This window comes from Trichechus manatus, unplaced genomic scaffold (assembly GCF_000243295.1).
Source record: "Trichechus manatus latirostris isolate Lorelei unplaced genomic scaffold, TriManLat1.0 scaffold00065, whole genome shotgun sequence".
In the NCBI taxonomy this organism is placed as follows: domain Eukaryota; kingdom Metazoa; phylum Chordata; class Mammalia; order Sirenia; family Trichechidae; genus Trichechus; species Trichechus manatus.
In genome coordinates this window covers 11,168,707-11,186,762 of record NW_004444001.1, presented here as the reverse complement: position 1 = coordinate 11,186,762, position 18,056 = coordinate 11,168,707, and the positions used below count along the sequence as shown (strand labels likewise).

At 39.0% G+C, this 18,056-nt stretch overlaps 1 protein-coding gene across 2 annotated transcripts in view; it reads right to left on the bottom strand.

The window, feature by feature from the left end:
* The window catches only part of RUNX2 (RUNX family transcription factor 2), a 137,388-nt gene that overhangs the window by 52,538 nt on the left and 66,794 nt on the right, over window positions 1-18,056 (bottom strand). For both annotated transcript variants that reach the window (XM_023734244.1, XM_023734245.1), the window contains one exon: window positions 6,799-6,972. In XM_023734244.1, coding sequence (XP_023590012.1) covers window positions 6,799-6,972 — 174 coding nt within the window. The remainder of the gene's footprint in view (window positions 1-6,798; window positions 6,973-18,056) is intronic.

The following is an 18,056-nucleotide window of genomic DNA, read 5'->3' as shown; positions in this document are numbered from 1 at the left end:
CTGGAGCTAGGCAAACCCGATGTTAATTCCTGTATTTACCACTTACTGGTTTTAAGTGAAGGAACCCCGGTGGCACAACGGTTAAAGCTCTCGACTACTAACTGAAAGGTAGGAGGTTCAAACCCACCAGCTCCTCCATGGGAGAAAAGAGCTGGTGATGTGCTCTTGTAAAGATTACAACCTAGGAAACCGATGGGGCAGTTCTACTCTGTCCTATAGGGTCACTATGAGTCAGAATCAACTCAGTGGCATACAACAACAACAAACAAAACCCTTGTAAGTGAAACCTTGGGCAAGCTATTTAGCCTCTCTAAGCCTCAGTTTCCTTATCTGAAAATGAGCTTAATAATACCATCTGTCTCAAAGAGTTGTTGGGAAGAGTGTATGAGTTAACCTCATTAGAACAAGGCCTAGCATACAATAAGGATCAATAAACGGTAACAAATAGTAACTCAGTCAAATAGGTACTAGAAAAACATTAAGGCTAGGATAATAATGGGTCATACGCACTGAAAAGTCAATGGTCCATTCATTCATTCATCACTAAACCAAAAGTCACCAAACATATACTATGTGGTAGGCACTACATAAGATATTGTGGACACAAAGATGAATAAAACATGACCCTAGACTTTGAGAAGCTCAAATTCTAGTGGAAGAGATAGACATGTAAACAAATAATTGTCACAATGTGGAACTGATATAAACAAGCTCTGTACAAGGTAGTACGGGAGCCTTAACTCAGCTGGGGTAGGTAGAAGAGGCCTGACAGAGGTGGCAGCACTTGAGCTGAGTTTTGAGGAAAGAACAGAAATGTGCTTGGAAAAACAATACAAGGAATGGCGTGCAAGCAGAGGAGAAAGCATGAAATAAGATGGCACATTTTAGAATCCAAAAGAAATAGTTGCTGAAACTTCAAATGAATTGGTTGTACATTACAAAAGAAGAAAGTCACCGTCAATAACACAATGGAATATCCAGCAGCATGTGCAGAAGTGACAAGAATTTACTTCTGGATGAAACGCTACTGCTAATGTGGTTCTAATGCCAGGACAAAATGTCCTATAAGCTTCCTTCCAGCATTTACATACAGGATAAACTAAGTTTCAACGAGTGCTTTAAAAAAAAAAAAAGGGACATGTCTTTTAAGAACTGGGAATCAAGAATAGCCTTTAAAGGAGAAAAGAAATCACAAAACGGAATCATGCAACCTAGAAGTGGTGGTGGGGAGTGGGTGTGGGGAGCCTCTTGGGTGGTTATAAGGGAAGTTTTATGAGCTGTTATAGGAGTGAGACATCAAATCTCTTTTCTTAGTGTCCTCTTCTTTTCTCCATGATTGCTCCTCTGATTCCCTCTCCCACTACAACCTTATCCTCCCTGAGTCTTCCCTATGTCAGTAAACGGCACAACCATGCTCCAGTTGCCCAGGCCAAAAACCCTGAAGTCCCGTCTTTCTCTCACCATCAGCAAAGTCTATTTAAAAAAAAAAAAAAAAGCATCCAGAATCTTTCCCAGTCCTTCCATCTCCGCTGTTATCACCCTTAACTCTCTCCTGGACTACTGTAGTAGCTTCCTGAATAATAACTCCACTTCTACCACGGCCTTCTTATGATCCTTTCTGCACACCACATCCAGACTGATTTTTTTAAAGTAAATTAGACAATGTCATGTCCTTGCTTCAATGACTTTGACAACCCTTCAATCAGAAAAAAAACAAAGCTCTTCAAAACCGTGTATCTAAAAAGGAATATGTGGCTAATATCTCCCATGAACAACTGCCTCCTTTGCCATGAGACCAGAAGAACTGTATGGTGCCCAGCTACCATTACTGAACATTTTGATCAAAGATTCTATAGAGGAATCCTGATCTGAAAAGGAAGAAAGGCGAAACATACTTTCAAATTTTCATGGAATCCAGACTTTCTGGAGCCATGTAGGCTGGATGAACCCCCAAAACTATTGCCCTGAGATAATCTTTAAACCTTAAACCAAAAATATCCCCCTGAAGTCTTCTTTACACCAAACAATAGTTCGGCTTAATTAGTAAAGTATGTCTGCCTTGAGCATTGTGCTCTTTTAAGAACTATCTATACGGGATCAAATTTGACAACAGCCACTCGAAAGGTAAAAGATAGGAAACTTAAGAGGCAGTGAATTTATGTTAATGGGGGAGGAACAATTTGGAAAATGTGGGTGAGAATGGTTGTAAAACTTAAAGAATATAATCAATGTCACTGAATCGTACATGTAGAAATTGTTGAATTGATAAATGTTCTGCTGTGTATATTCTCAACAACAAAATAAAATAATTTTTTTAAAAAAGACTGCATATCTAGCTCCTGCCTGACCTTCTGTATCATTCTCCTTGTTTACTACGGTCCAGCTACATTGACCTTCCTCCTGTTCTCTGAACATGACACATTCATTCCTTTCTGAGAAACTTTGTGTGCGTTTTCCCACTGCCTGAAATGCTTTTCCTCAGAGATCTTCAAAGCTCTTCACAGAACCTTTCCCCGCTTTTCAACCAAAATTAGGTCCTCCCCCTCCCCAGGTTGCTCCCTATGGCATTACCCTATTTCATTTTCTTACACAACTTATCATTATCTGAAATTATCCTGTATATGTGTTTAATCATTCATTTATTGATCCTCTCCCTCACTAAAATGTAAGCTCTTGAGAGAAGAAACTATGTCTATCTTGTTCGCTCATACTAATGCCTGGCAGAGAGTAAGCACTCAATAAATATTTTTTGAATGAAGGAATAATAGAATAGCAATAATGACCCATCCCCAGAGTTTAGATGAATGTCCCAATCCACCAAACCCCAGGGACTGAATCAGCATCTTTTTTCTTTTTACAGAGGTGTAGTAGACCCTTCCAGAGAGTACTAAGTTTAAAACAGTGATTATCTTGACAGATATCTTCTAACATAGTATCCTTATTCCACTGCTATTACCACATTCTGAATCAAAAGAAGTGGACGTTTGTAACAGACTAGGTGTTTCCTGGCACCCAAAGACAGGCAGCAGATGTCTGAATGATAAAAGAGAGGTACAGAGGAAGCAACTTCCTCAGGAAACCGTGGGGAGGATCTGGGCTCAAAGGCAGAACATAAGCCATTAGAGACTTCAACAGAGTGACACCGTTAGACCAGCACTGCAGAGAAGCCAGCCTACTGCATAACTACACCCTTTGGCCCTAGGAATTGTGAGAGACATTGGAGAACACTAATTATGAAACATTAAATGCTTATGACTTCCTCAATTTATGATTTCTAATTTCATTTGGCCCTTCTGGGAGTGGAACTTGTCTTTTACGTTGGCGAGTGGGAGAACTAGTGGTGACTATACAACTGTGATCATTATCTGCAGTTAAGGGATAAGAGCTTGAGATATCAAGAGCACCAAGCCAATGAGAGGTAACTGGGCCCTTCCTGTTACAAACGTCTCTGTCCAAAGGATTACATGAACTAAAATGCAGATGGAGCATATTGCAAAAAAGTTACAAAATCTATATAGTCAAGGCTTATAAGCAGAATTAAAATCTGATCGTGCAACCATGTAGGTCCTAATCTGGAATAAAAACCAAATGGCTTAACTGTATTAAGTGTTATATTGAAATGTGATTTCTGCTATTATTGTTCATCATCAGGGCACAATGGCACCCTGGGATAGTAAATTTAAATAAACAATTAATACAAATGAGAAAGATATGATATCCCAGACCTTCCTGTACTGATTTCTTCTCATCTAAACTTTCATTCATTCAACATTTAACTGAACACTTAATGAGAAGCTACCACTGTGCTGAAGTCCCTGAGTAGCACAAACAGTTAAGCACTTGACTACTAGCCAAAAGGTTGGCAGTTCAAAACCATCCATCCAGAGGCACCTTGGGAGACAGGCCTGGAAATCTGCTTGCAAAAGGTCACAACTTTGCAAACCCTATGGAACAGTTCTACTCTGCATATGCGTGGTCACCATGAGTCAGAATCGACTCAACAGCAATTAACAACAACCACCACTGTGCGAGGCACAAAAGCAAAGAAATCCCTGTAATAAATCCCTCAAACAATTTACAGTCTAGCTGGGTAGAAACAAGAAATACATAGAAACTTATTAATAAGGTAATCTCAACTAAAGCTTAGAGGAAGGATAGGTGACTTCTGGGTGAAGGTTCCAGGGCTCTTGAAGGAGAGAACATATAGCGTGACCTTGAAGGATGATTGGAATCTTGTGAGCAGACAGAGATGATCATAGACGGAATAACCTAAGCAAAGAGGTACAGAGAGAAAAGCATGGGGTGTACTCAAGGAACAATAACATTACAATCTGGAGCACAGCACGTGGATATGCAAGGGCTAAAAGGCCATCTCAAGGACAGCAATTTTCTTCTCTCCCACATACTATCTAAAACCCAATTCTCTACATGTGATAGGCCCTAAATCACACTTATTAAATAAGCAAGAAAATTAATCCAGAGACAAATAATAAATTATGAAATGTTCCTACTAACCAAATGATTTAGTCATGTAACTAGCAACATAAGTAAGTCACAAAGGAAATTATTCAACAGACTTTAAAAACTTATTAAATATACACGGTTGACTTTTAAGTTGTGGCTGCTATGGGTGTTCTTGGATTTCCCTGACAACTTGGGTCATGGTAGAAGTCTGCACATCCTGGCTACAGGCAGACACTTGTTATCTCACTAAGAATATGGGAGCATTTAGAAAAAGTTCACACGTCTTTCTCCATGTGGGTAGGGGTGGCAGGTACATGTGTGTGCATCTGCACATTTGGAAAGTTTGAGAAAAGTTGTTGGGCCCATACCTGCGGATGTTTAAAAAATAAAAAGACTGATCCATAAATCAATTCTAAACCAAAAAAAAAAAAAAAAAAACCAGTTACCACTGAGTCGATTCTGACTCATGGCAACCCTATGTGTGTCAGAGTAGAACTATGCTTCATAGGGTTTTCAGATCAATTCTACTACTACTATAATTCCAAAATGCAAAGCTAATACTCTTATCATGTCTAGAAATTAATTCATTTTGTATTTTCATTTTTAAGAAGCTATCCAATAAATATATTCACTGGATATATTTAATATTATTTGCTGAGTGAAGTAAGTCAAAGAACAAATATTATATGATCTCATTTGTATGAAATATCTAGAATAAGCAAATGCATACAGACAAAAGTTTATTAGTGGTTACCAAGGGTGGGTGGGAGAGAGTTGCAGTTGAAGGAGAACTGAGTTTCTGTTTGGGGTGATGAAAAATTTTAGAAATGGATGGCACAACATGGTGAATGCAATTAATAGCACTGAATTATGCACTTAAAAGTGGTTAAAATGGAAAACTTTTTGTTATATATTTTTACTGTAATAAAATTTTTTAAAAAGACAAAGGGACACTTATTATGAATCTCAATCAATGATCTAAAGTCAACTATTTTACATGCAGTAGCACCTATAGCTATAAGCTTGAAATTCACAAGTTAGTCTGAATTTCACCCTTGCATTTTTATCAACGACATATGTCTAGTGAACACATTAACCTTTTGATTCCTACATATCAACATGAAGAGTTTTATTTAGGCTAATACATGGCCATTCTCCACAAAGCTCTAAGATTCTTCCCTGCTGCAGATTTATCTGTGTTTAGACATTGTACTTTTATAATTCTGCATTATGTTTAAAAATATATATTCAGGTATACCCAGATAGTCAACCTAATATACATATATCCACAGAAAGTGAAACCTACTATAGTATCTAAGAGTACATTTACCTAACATGGGTGAAAAAGAAAAAGAGGTAGGTCATTTAATTTATAAACAATTTTGTTTTGAGATCATCTGGACACACAAACCTAACCACTATAAAAAATAGAAAAAAAAAATCTAGCTATTAGGAAAGATTCATATTGAGGGTTTATTACAGGTTTTAAGTTATTTTCCCTCTATTCTAGTCCACCTCTGCCAAAGACAGCAGCTCTCTGATGTGTAGTGTTCCTTCCAGTTCTCAGTATTTGTGATCTGCAAATTAAAGATCGATGATCAACACCTCTCGTCCCCATGACCTAGCATCAGACTAGTCCTAAAATAAGATTTGTTTTTGCACCAGTGGGACAGAAAAAGGGACCTGGGGGTATTATTGCACCAAATGTGAATGATTAATCTGTAATGTGATGCTGATGTTAATTTTTAAGAAGAAGGCAAAGTAAGCAGCTTACCAGAATGTACAAAGAGGAGTGTCTGTCGCATGAGGAACTGAAGCTAAATGTGAATTCTGTCTGCCCAATGAGCCGCTTATTGACCTTTCGTTGTAACTACCAATGAAGACTTCCTGTTAGCCCTGGGCAATTTTCATGCGAACTGAATGAAGTAGTTATACGCGCAAGAAATTTAAGCCCAAACCTGAGACAGTAGCACTAATTTTCTAATAGTGAGGGTGTGATGTTATCCCCTGCAGGACCTGGACACAATAAAGAAACTTTTAACAAACATTCTCCCAAAGAGCATAGTTATTACCATTCCACCAATGTGCAGACTGGCATTGCTGCTGAGCACAGCAGTAGCAGAAATTTCCCCAAACTTTTATCCCGAAGTTATTGAATGAATATCGGAATTTGTTTTTATAAAAAAGAAGAAATCGGTATCTTCAAGTCTTGATTCTTGAATAATAAGCCATTTCACAGCTCCAGGAGTTTTGAAGTGAACACATCTTATCTGGTAGCCCCTCACCCCCAGCCTGCCAGAGTCTGTGCAGGTGAAACCTATGAGTCTGTCTTACCTGTAATCTGACTCTGTCCTTGTGGATTAAAAGGACTTGGTGCAGAGTTCAGGGAGGGCCGTGGGTTCTGAGGCGGGACACCTACTCTCATACTGGGATGAGGAATGCGCCCTAAATCACTGAGGCGGTCAGAGAACAAACTAGGTTTAGAGTCATCAAGCTTCTGTCTGTGCCCTGGAAATAGCAAATCATAAAATAAAAGCATATTAATTAGCTGAACAATTGACCATGCTAAATAGATATGTGAACATACATACTGGGGGGTTAAGGCAAGGAATTATCAATACTGATATTTATAATGATGTGTCTATATAATGCCTTCCATTTCAAATTGCTTTATAAGCATTGTCTGGTGGCAATCATTCCTAGTTCTGCCCCAGAAATGGAGAAGCGGAGGTTCCCAAAGGTCGACTCAAGAGTCAAGCAGTAGTAGAGAAGCCAGGAAGCTGGAGCTCAGAAGGAGCTCCTGGGCGCCTCCCCTCGCTCTCTGGCCCTCTCAGTGAAAGGGTGGGAACGGTCAGTGTGTGTCGGGGCTTGTTTGCTCGTTTCATACAGGGGGGAACCCCCTCTGAAAGTTAAGAGAATCCCTGCACATAATGCATACCGTCCCACAGCTGGGGCAGAAGCAAAGATTACATAAGGTCGGGGCAGCTGTGGATCAAACCCATCTGTCAAAGGCAAATTTCCACGATGACCATAGTGACATTATTCCTTTTCGTGTTACAACTATACCTTACTGAGACTCTTTTCTGAAAATTCAAAATGTAAACCTAGAACCTCTTTAAGAGGGAAAAAATCAGACATTATTGCCTTTTAATTTTCAGGCAAGGAAACTCAAATTCTCAAGGAGAATCTAGATAGGTTGTGATATGCCAAAGTTCGGAAGTGAATGATAAACTATGTTAAATCAGAGCAAACAGCTTTTTATTTTAAACCTAGTACTGCGGTTTTTTAAAAAAAAAAAAAATTAGAAATATCCTTTGGGTAACATGTGAATGTTAGAATCCGTAATTTAAAAAAAAAAAAACTTCTCTGTCTCTCTTCTAGTTTATTCAAGTCTAAAATTGAAGGAAACTCAGGATATTAAAATATACCCAGGGCACTACTATTTCATCAAATCATCAAATCATTCTTAGCAAAAGACTACAGTACTGTCTTGGTATAACAGAAGAACACCTGAATCTTGGTAAAACATTAGTGAAGTATAAATCTGTCGGACAGTGCTGTGGTAAACTAGTGCAGTGCCTAAAACATAAATAGAAATATACTGCGGATTCCTCCCTCCATATTCTGTACCACTGAGGCCCTCGTATGGAGCCCAAATATTTTGGTAAAATGTTAAAGTAACTAAAACTGATTCAAAAAAGAGCCACTAAAATTGTGTCCTTTGAAGAAAAACTAAGGGAATTAGGATTATTATCTATAAAAGAAAAAAAAAAAAAACCTTAATGAAGGATTATTTAAAAGCCTTCAAGAATGGGAAGTTATAGTCTATGGGTAGTGAGAACAACTTGTCTTCTACTTAAGTACAAGACAAGAGGAATATATCAGGATAGGGTTAAGTTGAACATTAGAATTTCCCAACTATAAGCTGTCTTCATAAGACAAATTCCTTATTTTATTTGCCCCAAAATGTATTTTCCTGTCTCCTTTTTCATTGCCTACCCAGCCCAAAGAAAACACACAGGAAGCCAAGGCTTGGTAATATGAGTGTAGCTGTCTCCACAGCCAAACGTGTTCCAACTAGGCCCATAAACTGAAATGCACCCACCACCCTACTTCCTGCCAGTACAAGCTCTGGGCATCTGCTATAAGATAGGGCCTGGACCTAGAAGAAAAATGATCAGGAAAAATTAGAGAAACTCACTGTTTGTTAATGATTGTTTTCACTACCATTAACGATTATTTATCTGGATTACAAATAGATTTTAGAACTCGAAAGGACCTTTAGAGATTACCCAAAACAGCTCCTAGACCTCAGACAAGTATGGTGTTCATCAATGAAGCAACTGAGAACTGCAGGTTGAACAACTAGTCCATGGTCCTCAGCTGTTGACAAACACATCCTGGACTCGAATAGAGTCCCTGTGCTAGTTGACTGAGCTATCTTAGTCATCATGTGGCCTCATCAATGTTGGCATTCTAGTTTTTAACCCCTTCCTCTCTCAGCTGCTATGGAGGACTGAAAATATCCAGATTGAAAGAGTCAGAAGCCTAAGAGCTAAGCATGGTGACATGCCAAGGCAGTTTTCAATGCAAGCAGAAGCAGCAGCAAGGATTCAATTACAAAGTTAGCAGCTCAACTATTACCCTGAACAGATGGCCATAGCCTAACACACCAAACGTTCATCAGCACATATTGCTGGGTCTAACTAGTTTCACAATTAGGGAATTACGTAGTACTTGTCGAGTGAGAATCATGGAGTCCGCTCCTCACCAAAAAGAAAAAAAAAAGGATTGGTGTGGTATTGAGATGTCTTGTAAACATTAACAAGAAAGCTTGTGGAATTGTCCCTGGAAGTTATTCTTTTTAATAAGTCATATTTTTGGAATGGCAGATTCCCTGAGGACTAAGGAAAAGGCTTACATGATCTTGCACGATTCCTTTATGCACTGAGACTTTATAGAGGCCATGGGTCTTAAGAAAATTTAATAAGCTTTGCCTGTGCTTTCTACAGCCTTTTCCTTAGGTTTTCCTGGAGACTGTATGAGATATGATCTCAGTGTGAATGTGTGAGTTCACTTTTATTTTCTCTTAGCCCATGCTTTGGGGAGCAGTAGGAGGGTTTAGGCAAGATTCTAGGACTTGGAATAGCAGTGGTAACCATGGAAAATTTAAGAGCAGGTGAAATTTTAAAAGCCTCAATGACTTTTTAGAAATTATCTTCAAAGATGAATTATCAAGTATCTACAGATAGCCTAGAGGGAACATCTATCTGTGGGTACATATATACAAAAAATATATATTTTTCCTTGTAGATACCTGCACCTTCTCAGCCACCACCACAACCACAACAACAAAATTCTTACAGTCTGCTGGAAAGCAAAACCAGAACAGGTTAATCATCTTTCAACCATGACAAATACCCTCTACCACTAACCACATCAGGTGTGGCACTCAAACGACAGGCTGAAAGAAGACGTACTTAAATCCTCAGCACTCAAGCAATCCCTTCAGAAAATTAAGAACACAAGATACAAAGGACACAGTAACTTAAGTCAAGGACAGGGGACTCTGCCATGGTGCAGGAAGGACTAACTCTCATCCAAGGGCCAAAGATTGGTGCTTCCAAACAGGAGGAAGGCAAAAAGAGTGGAAAACAAACAACAACTCTATTCCTCCCTAATAGTCCCCCTGTCACAGGAAACGATACCAGCTACTCAGTTGCTTATATTTGAGACTCTTTACGTAACAGCTCAGTCCTGGATCCTCTTCTCTAGCTGCACTTTCTTCCTAGATCAGTGAATGGTTCTCCACCCAGGCTGGATATGAAAATCCCCTAGGGAGCTTTGGAAAATATGGATGTCCAAGCCCCACATCAGGTCAATTAAATCAGAATCTCAAAGAATGGGTCCTGAGGAAAGTTATTTTTTAAAAGCTCCCGACATGACTCGATGTGCAGTCAGGGTGAAGAATCACTGCCCAAGAAGGTCTCACAGTCCCATGGCTTAAATATTACCTATTCACTCTGATGACTCCCACATTTCTGGGGTCAGCCCTGACTTGTGTCCTGAGTTCCGGGCTTGTATGTTCCACTGCCTACTTGACATCTCCCCTAGGATGTTTCAAAGGTATTTTAAAAATATACTGTATTCAAGATAGAATTATTGATTCTTCCACCAAACAAACAAACAACTCTATTCCTCCCTAATAGTTTCCCCTTGCAGGAAAAAGCACCAGCCACTTAGCTGCTTAAGTCAAAAACTCAGACATTTTCCTTGATTTCTCCTTCTCTCTCACTCCCCACATCCAGTGTATTACCAAGTCCTGCCATTTCTATCTCCAAACTAGTTCTCAAATCTATTCAGCTCTCTCCATTTACACTGGCACAATCGGAGTCCAGGACCCCATCATCTCTCTCTGGACAGCTGACACTGTCTCCTTTTCAGTTCCCCATCCTGATGCCTTTCCATATTCCTGAAATGCTCTCCCCGATTCTTCACATTGTCTGCTCATTCTCATCCTTCAGACCATAGGGTGAACAGTACCTTCTCTCAAAGGCCTCGCCTGCTACCATAACCAGAGCAGGTTCCCAGCCTCTCAAGCAACACCCTCTTTTTATTTCCTTGATGGCTCTTACCACAATCTGTAATTAGCTTGTGTATTTGTTTGTCTCCCCTTCAAGTCATAAGTCCCGTGAGAATGAGTGGTCTGTCTTGTTTCCAGCTGTATCCTCACATCCTAATTCAGTACCTGCCATACAGTAAGTGCTCAATAAATATTTATGCAATAAATGAACAAATGAATAGTCTCCTCTTTTAGATAAACACCTTAGTTGAAAGAAAAACTTTCTGGCCAGGATATCATATTACAACACTACATTTTCCCCAAATCCTCTTCTCTTCTTATTTTGCAATCTAGCGAATCCGAGGGGCAGGTGGGGAGACTTTCCTTAGAGACAAGTCCATATTGGTGCTTCCTAAGAAATTGTAATAAAGGACATTCATTTAAGCAGAGGCTTTCTTTCTCTCTAAAAAAACTCCAGTTGTTCTCACTTTAATTCTTAATCATTGTTGAAAGGCATTTAGAATCAAAGAGCTGAAAGAACAATAGACGTCATTTAGACTCTAAAATTTGAGAGCAATGTAGTTCTTTGGTGGATGAGGACCCTGAGTACCTGAGAAGGGAAGTGACTTCCCCAAAGTCACATAGTTAGTGGCAAGACTAGAACTCCGGTCTCCTGATTCCTGCTCCGGGGCTCTTTTCCCTCCATTGCCAACCAGCTTATTTCAGATTGTAACAGTACAACATCAGTCATACAGGGGAATTCAGGATTAAAAGTAAACTTAAAATGGAAAAAAACAGTACTTTTCAGAAAAGATTTCTTTCAGAAAGTTGAGCGTGTTTGGCTGAATATGACTTTTGTTGCAATAAATTCAGGGGCACAAGAAGAAAGCATGATCAAAAGGTCACAGCATTCACACATCTTAGAGCGAAGATGCACAAGGAACTGATAGGACACTAAGCAAGCATCTAGCCAATCATCCCATTCCTCTCTAACCAGCCCTTTTAGTCTAAGTACAATTCTTGAAGTTAAAGGTTTTGAAAATAACTAAATGGCACAGCCAACTCACAATGAAAGTTAGTGATATTGCCATTATAACTTCTGCTTTCAAAGAGCATACATCTGAAACTGGCACATGAAAGATCCTCAAAATGTGGTAAGTGAATGATGAAAATAAACTTGCCTCTGTGATGTGACCCATTTTGCCCATTTTTATAAACTGAGAAATGCTCAACAACTTTAGAGAGCAACGTGGCCTCCCAACCAGAACCTCACACTCACAGGCACTATATCCCTAACATGATGCACAGCACCAGCGAGAGCACTCCTTCTAGATGATGCCAAAGTGCACTAACAAAGAACAAAACAAGGTGTTTGCCACCAGGAGTATGCCACATAATGTGGCCTACCCTTGTATGTCACCAAAATACCCATTGCCATCGAGTCGATTCCGACTCACAGCAACCTTATAGGGCAGAGTAGAAATTCCCCAGAGGGTTTCCAAGGAGTACCTGGTGGATTTTGGTTAGCAGCCATAACTTTTAACCACTACGCCACCAGGGTTTCACAGCAGGGTCATTTTGCTGATCACTAGGACATGATGTTTGGCAGTTCATTTTCTTACAGTGGTATTTTAATCCGCGTTGTTAATTGATTAATTTATTTTTTTATGTATTTACTTGTTTCCTGGGTATCATGAGGATACAATCTTTAAATATAATAAGTAAAGTTGAAAGACAGATCTGCAGTGGAGCATCAGTAAATAATCAGTATGAGGTCTACATTCAGGTCAGTTAGCCCAACTAGTGTGTATTGGATATCTATTAACTAGTTACACTGGGCACTGTAAGCAGAAGGGGATAGAAAAATACATAAGACAATGTCCTTGCCTTCAAGGAGTTCAAAGTTTAGGAGAACAAAAGGTAAGCAACTAAATATAACCAAAGACAGACTGTGGTGAAGGCAATAACTAAAACCCTATGGTTTGGGGATCAACTGAGGAAATCTGAATACAGACTATTTCAAAATACTAAGGAAGTAGTCTTTGTTGTGATTATGTAAGAATATATCCTTCTTTTTAGAACGGTTACCTGATATTTAGGGGTCAGATATCATGATGTCTTGGATTTGCTTTAAAATATTTTGGCAAAATAATGAATGAAGCAACTATGGCAAAATGTTAATTACAAAATTAAGGGGATGGGTATATGGGAGTTTATCAAATATAATCTCTACTTTCATGTATGATTGAAAATTTTCATAATAAAAAAGTAAAAAAAATAATAAAGTGCAATGGGAGGTACAGGTGAGGTACAATTGATTTTGCCCAGAAGGAGAGAGGAAGTCTTCATTGATGAGATCATTATGCCTGTCCTTGAAGACTGAGTAGGATCTGGTAAGCACAGAAGGAAGGAGGAAAGCTAGCTGGAGGGCTGAATGACAGAAACATGATAATAAATGTCTGTGAGACAAGATGATACTAATCATACATGATATCAGTCTAAACAGAGGCACACCATTCTTCAAATCACTCGATACATCTAGTTTTACAACTACACATTATCTCTTTTAAATTATGTAATACATATGGGAATCTGCCCTTTGAAGACAGATTTTTTTTATCCTCTGAGCAATAAAATGATATTTTGGCAGCCCGTGAGCCTCTCTACCATGCATTCAGGCTTCTGTGGAGGAGTGGGTGACTGGGGAGACATTAGCTAATTTTGCTGTCACCAAGTATGTGAAAGAATGAGATCTGGTCCAATACTCTAAGGCTCAAGCCACAGGATATAACAGTTTAAGAATGTTATGACAATGATCCTTGGAGTTAAAGGACAAGAGGGGAGGACTTGCATCAGAATTACCATTTTTCAGGGTAGAGTGGTTATATATCATCAGAGCTGCTTCCACAGCAGTTCTAGAAAAAAAATAATGAGGTCTTCAATTCTAATCTCTCTATTCTGAAACTGGTACATGAAGGAGTGTGTTTCAGGGAGATTTTAGGGAACAAGGCTGACTCATTTTCAAGTAATAATTCAATTCCAAATGGTATTACTTGGAATTCTCCAACTAAGGGTAATCCTTTGTATATCTTTGGGAGTTCAGTTTAGATGGTTTTAAGCAAAAATAATATGACAGGGAAGATTACACAGACTAAAGTAAATTCTTAGGGTAGGCATGTAAAGTTCTGATTCAAATACTTTATAATTACTAGGGCTCTAGATTAAAAACCTTGATTTTCTGCATTCCTACATACCTGTGAGAATGAAAAAACCATTGAGAAAAGTGACTCTCCCCTATTTACATTTAGATGACTACTGTTGCCTTGTGGAAGTCTAGAAAATCAAAGACCTATACTCTAGTAATGTTTAGTTATGCCTCCTGTCCCTCCCCACCACAAACAGTCCCAACTAGCTTCTCTTCTGATTTCCATATTTCCATTAATATCACCATTTTCTAGTCTCCTAGTCTCAAAACCCAGCTTAGGTATATTTTTGCCACCTCCCTTCCCCAGATCCCATCATCTAGTCAATCCTATTACTACAGTTTCTACAGCAATGAACCCCTGCTTTCCATTCTCACTGGAACCACTCCTAACTTCTTGCCTGTGCTAATACAACACCAGGGAACAGCCTGGCATATTAAAAAGGGCACCAACTAGACGCACAACCAAAAAAATGGATTTAGTATAACTCTCTGGGCCTCAGCCTCTTCCCTACCAAAAATGAAGGGCTAGCTCCCATAACTTCTAAAGTCCTGTCAGCCCCCAAATCCTAACATTCATGTTACGTACCTGCTCAAGATCTTTCAATTGTCTTCCACTGTCTACTGAATTAAATAGAGCCCACTCAGCCTAGCAAACAAAGACCTGGAAAATATGATTCCAAGGTGCCTTGTCACTCTCATTTCTGATAGTTACAACTGTATTGCTCCCAGCCTATGCTCCAGTCACGCTGGAGTTACCAGAGTTCTTCAAAGAGGCCCTGTGCCTTTGCCCAAGCTGTCTCCTCCACTTGGAACACCCTGTCTCCATCATCACCATTTGGTGAAATCCTTTCCCAGTATCAACTTGATCATCACATTGTACTGGTCTTTTCTATCTCCAGGGCTTCAGTGACCCCTCTGGCTTCTATCTCAGTAAACTGAGAGTGGCTACAACTGTTTTTTGTCTACCACATGTGGTTATGTTTAAATGCAGTAGACATTCAGTAAGCATTAACTAACTATAAATGGACATAAAACATTCATACAAAAGGTCAAACCCTATTATCTTAGAATCTTCTGGACTTGACTGTGACCTTCTCGAGGGGGGTATCACATCTTATATCCAGCATTAACTTGGTGCCTGGGCACAGAGAAGGCACACAACAAACGCTTGTTGAATTAATAAATGAAACCATAGATACACTTAAAATTATCTCTTCTTTTGTGCTTTCACAGTAAGGAGGGAAAAAAGTCTGGTTATTGGGAAACATTTCCCACAGAAAAATTGATGACTCTACAATCCTTGGTGGGAAAGGCTGCTGAGTCATCTTTTTTCCTAAGAGTATGCTGTCTGGTTCAGGTCAAAAAATATTTCTGGGAGAGAAGAATGAAGTAGACTAAGAAACCGTCTTCATGTTTAAGGCGTCTAGACCCTCTGAGCCACTGGAAATTAACAGCCACACAATAAGACATATGAATGGGGCCCCAGAGCTCACACAGGACAGCCTGTGAGAGGAGACAACCCTAGAGCAATGGTAGTTTGTGGCTTCAGACAGAGAACCGCAGATCATAAACAAATTCCCTTCCAGGAGACTCTTCCTGATGGCATCTCAAAAATGAGCTAGCAGAGCTTCTCTCTAAGGGCCCCTCTTAATATATAAACCAATTTCTAAAGGAAAAAAATCATAATCACTCCCACATAGCTTCAAGAGCCCTCTCAGTGAGTTGGGCATGTAGGATTCAGTTTATCAAGGAAGAACAGAGAAAGGACAATTTCACCCAAGAGAGGTCTGAAGCCTTTCCAGTCTCTTGGGTAAAAACATAATTATGGGAAGAAAAACATAATCTACTCAAGAGACATAATTACATTGTTAAGCCATAGACTCCATAGAAATATTCTAGGAACTCCAGTTCATAGAAAAAAATGTTAAAAACTGTATTTGTTTTCTTTTAATAATAACAGGCACCAGTTTAGATCAGTGACTAAAAAGTTCAGTCTCCCAAACTCATATGTAGTCATGTTTTAAATATAATTATATGCGTGAGAGAGATTAACGAAGGCCAACCATTTTCTAAATTTAAGCTTCGGAAAGTTAAAAAAAAAAAATCTTTCAATAAAGATACAAATAAAAGAACTGTGAAATATTAATTTGCATGTACATAAATGTTAAGTTCCTTTATAACTTTTAGATTTTAGGCTGCGGCAAATCACAAAGGAATAAAATATCTGGAAGAAGGACGGGGCTATCATGCGACAACAGTATCAGTCAGACATCAGGGATTAAATTCTAACAAACGTATGTTTAGAGTATAAGCCCTCTTCTTGAAATAATGGACTCAAACTTGAGGCATCTAAAGAAAAAGAAACTCATGGGAAGTAAGAAGAAAAAAAAAGGATGGAACAATTTTAAAGACAGACTAGATGAAAGCATAATGGAACTGTACAAGAGGAGATTTGAGTAATACTTTTTGCAGGCAGGGAAAAAAGAGCTCACAGGGAACCTCGCTGACTTCACCGGAGCCCCTCTCTCATCTCCTAATACACCTTTAATCTACTATGCCTGTTTATCTCCAAATTCTCCGGCACTTACTTTCTAGTTTCAATCTTCCTATCCTTGACTTTGTCTGCCTGTTGTATCCAGTGGATACTTCTTTCCCTCCTCACCCCCAACCAAACTAAAACCATATGAATTAGAACTTTTCAGAGGTGGAAGAGAATATGGACTTCACCAGAGAGGTTCTTCATTTTAAAAATAATTGATGCCCAGAAAAATACTATGACTTGCTAAAAGTCATGGAACTAGGCAGTGATACTGGAAGCTAGTGTCCTGACCTGACTGAGCTCTCTTTTTCATATACTAGGCTGCCACAGAAGGAAAGAAAAGTTTATGAAAAGACACCTAGTAAGGACAGAATTTTTAAAAAGCAGAGAAGTTTAATTCAAAGATTTTATTACACTATACCCGGTCTTTCTGACTCTGTTTTATTACAACATATCTTGTTGTCCTACTAATTACACCCCGACATCCACAATCATCCCAGGCCATCTGAATCTTCATCTCTCCCTTCACTTTCTGGTAAACGAAACAAAAGATCTCTTTCTCTGTGTCTACTCTTTATTTCCCCCGAACTCAGTCAAAACCAAAGTATTTGTTCTGAAAACATTTCCTTGCCTTCTTTTACTATAATATGTTCTCACACCACAGTTCCTTGTCTTACCAGCACTTACAGAGATCCCAGTGAGAGATGTAAAGAATTTTTTTTTTTTTAATGGTAGTGTTTTTAGCAATGGAAATGGTAGTTTCCATACATGAACAAGAAGCATCACTGTTTATTTGCCAATAATCCAGCTAAACATGGTTGGCATTATTCTTCAAAGAGTCTAATGACAACTAGCCTTACAAACGGACTGTCACGCAATTCCTGGATCCTGGCTGAATTCCCTTAGCATGCGAGCCTCTCTGTTTCTCTTTCATTATTATGGTTTTGTGCATGTGTTATGTGTGTTTTAAGCAAAGAGAAAACACTCCACAGAAGTAATTAAAAAGTGCCAAGGGCCCCTCTCTTGACATTTGGTGCCACAGCATCAGAACATCTTTCTCAATTTTCCTATTTCTGCAACAGGAAGAAAATGTTAAAAAGTAATAACCAAGGAGAAAGTCAGCCAGCTCCCTCCCGCAGCCTGGTCTTGCTGTGTTGAATGGCAGTGGAGATCACAGAAGAAGAAAAAAGAAAAAGACAGAAGAAAAGGGGGGAAAATTTCTTGCTTAAACTGGACCTAGTCCAGCTGGCAAGAAGAGGTGGCTTTCTTAACGCTTGCGAAACCTG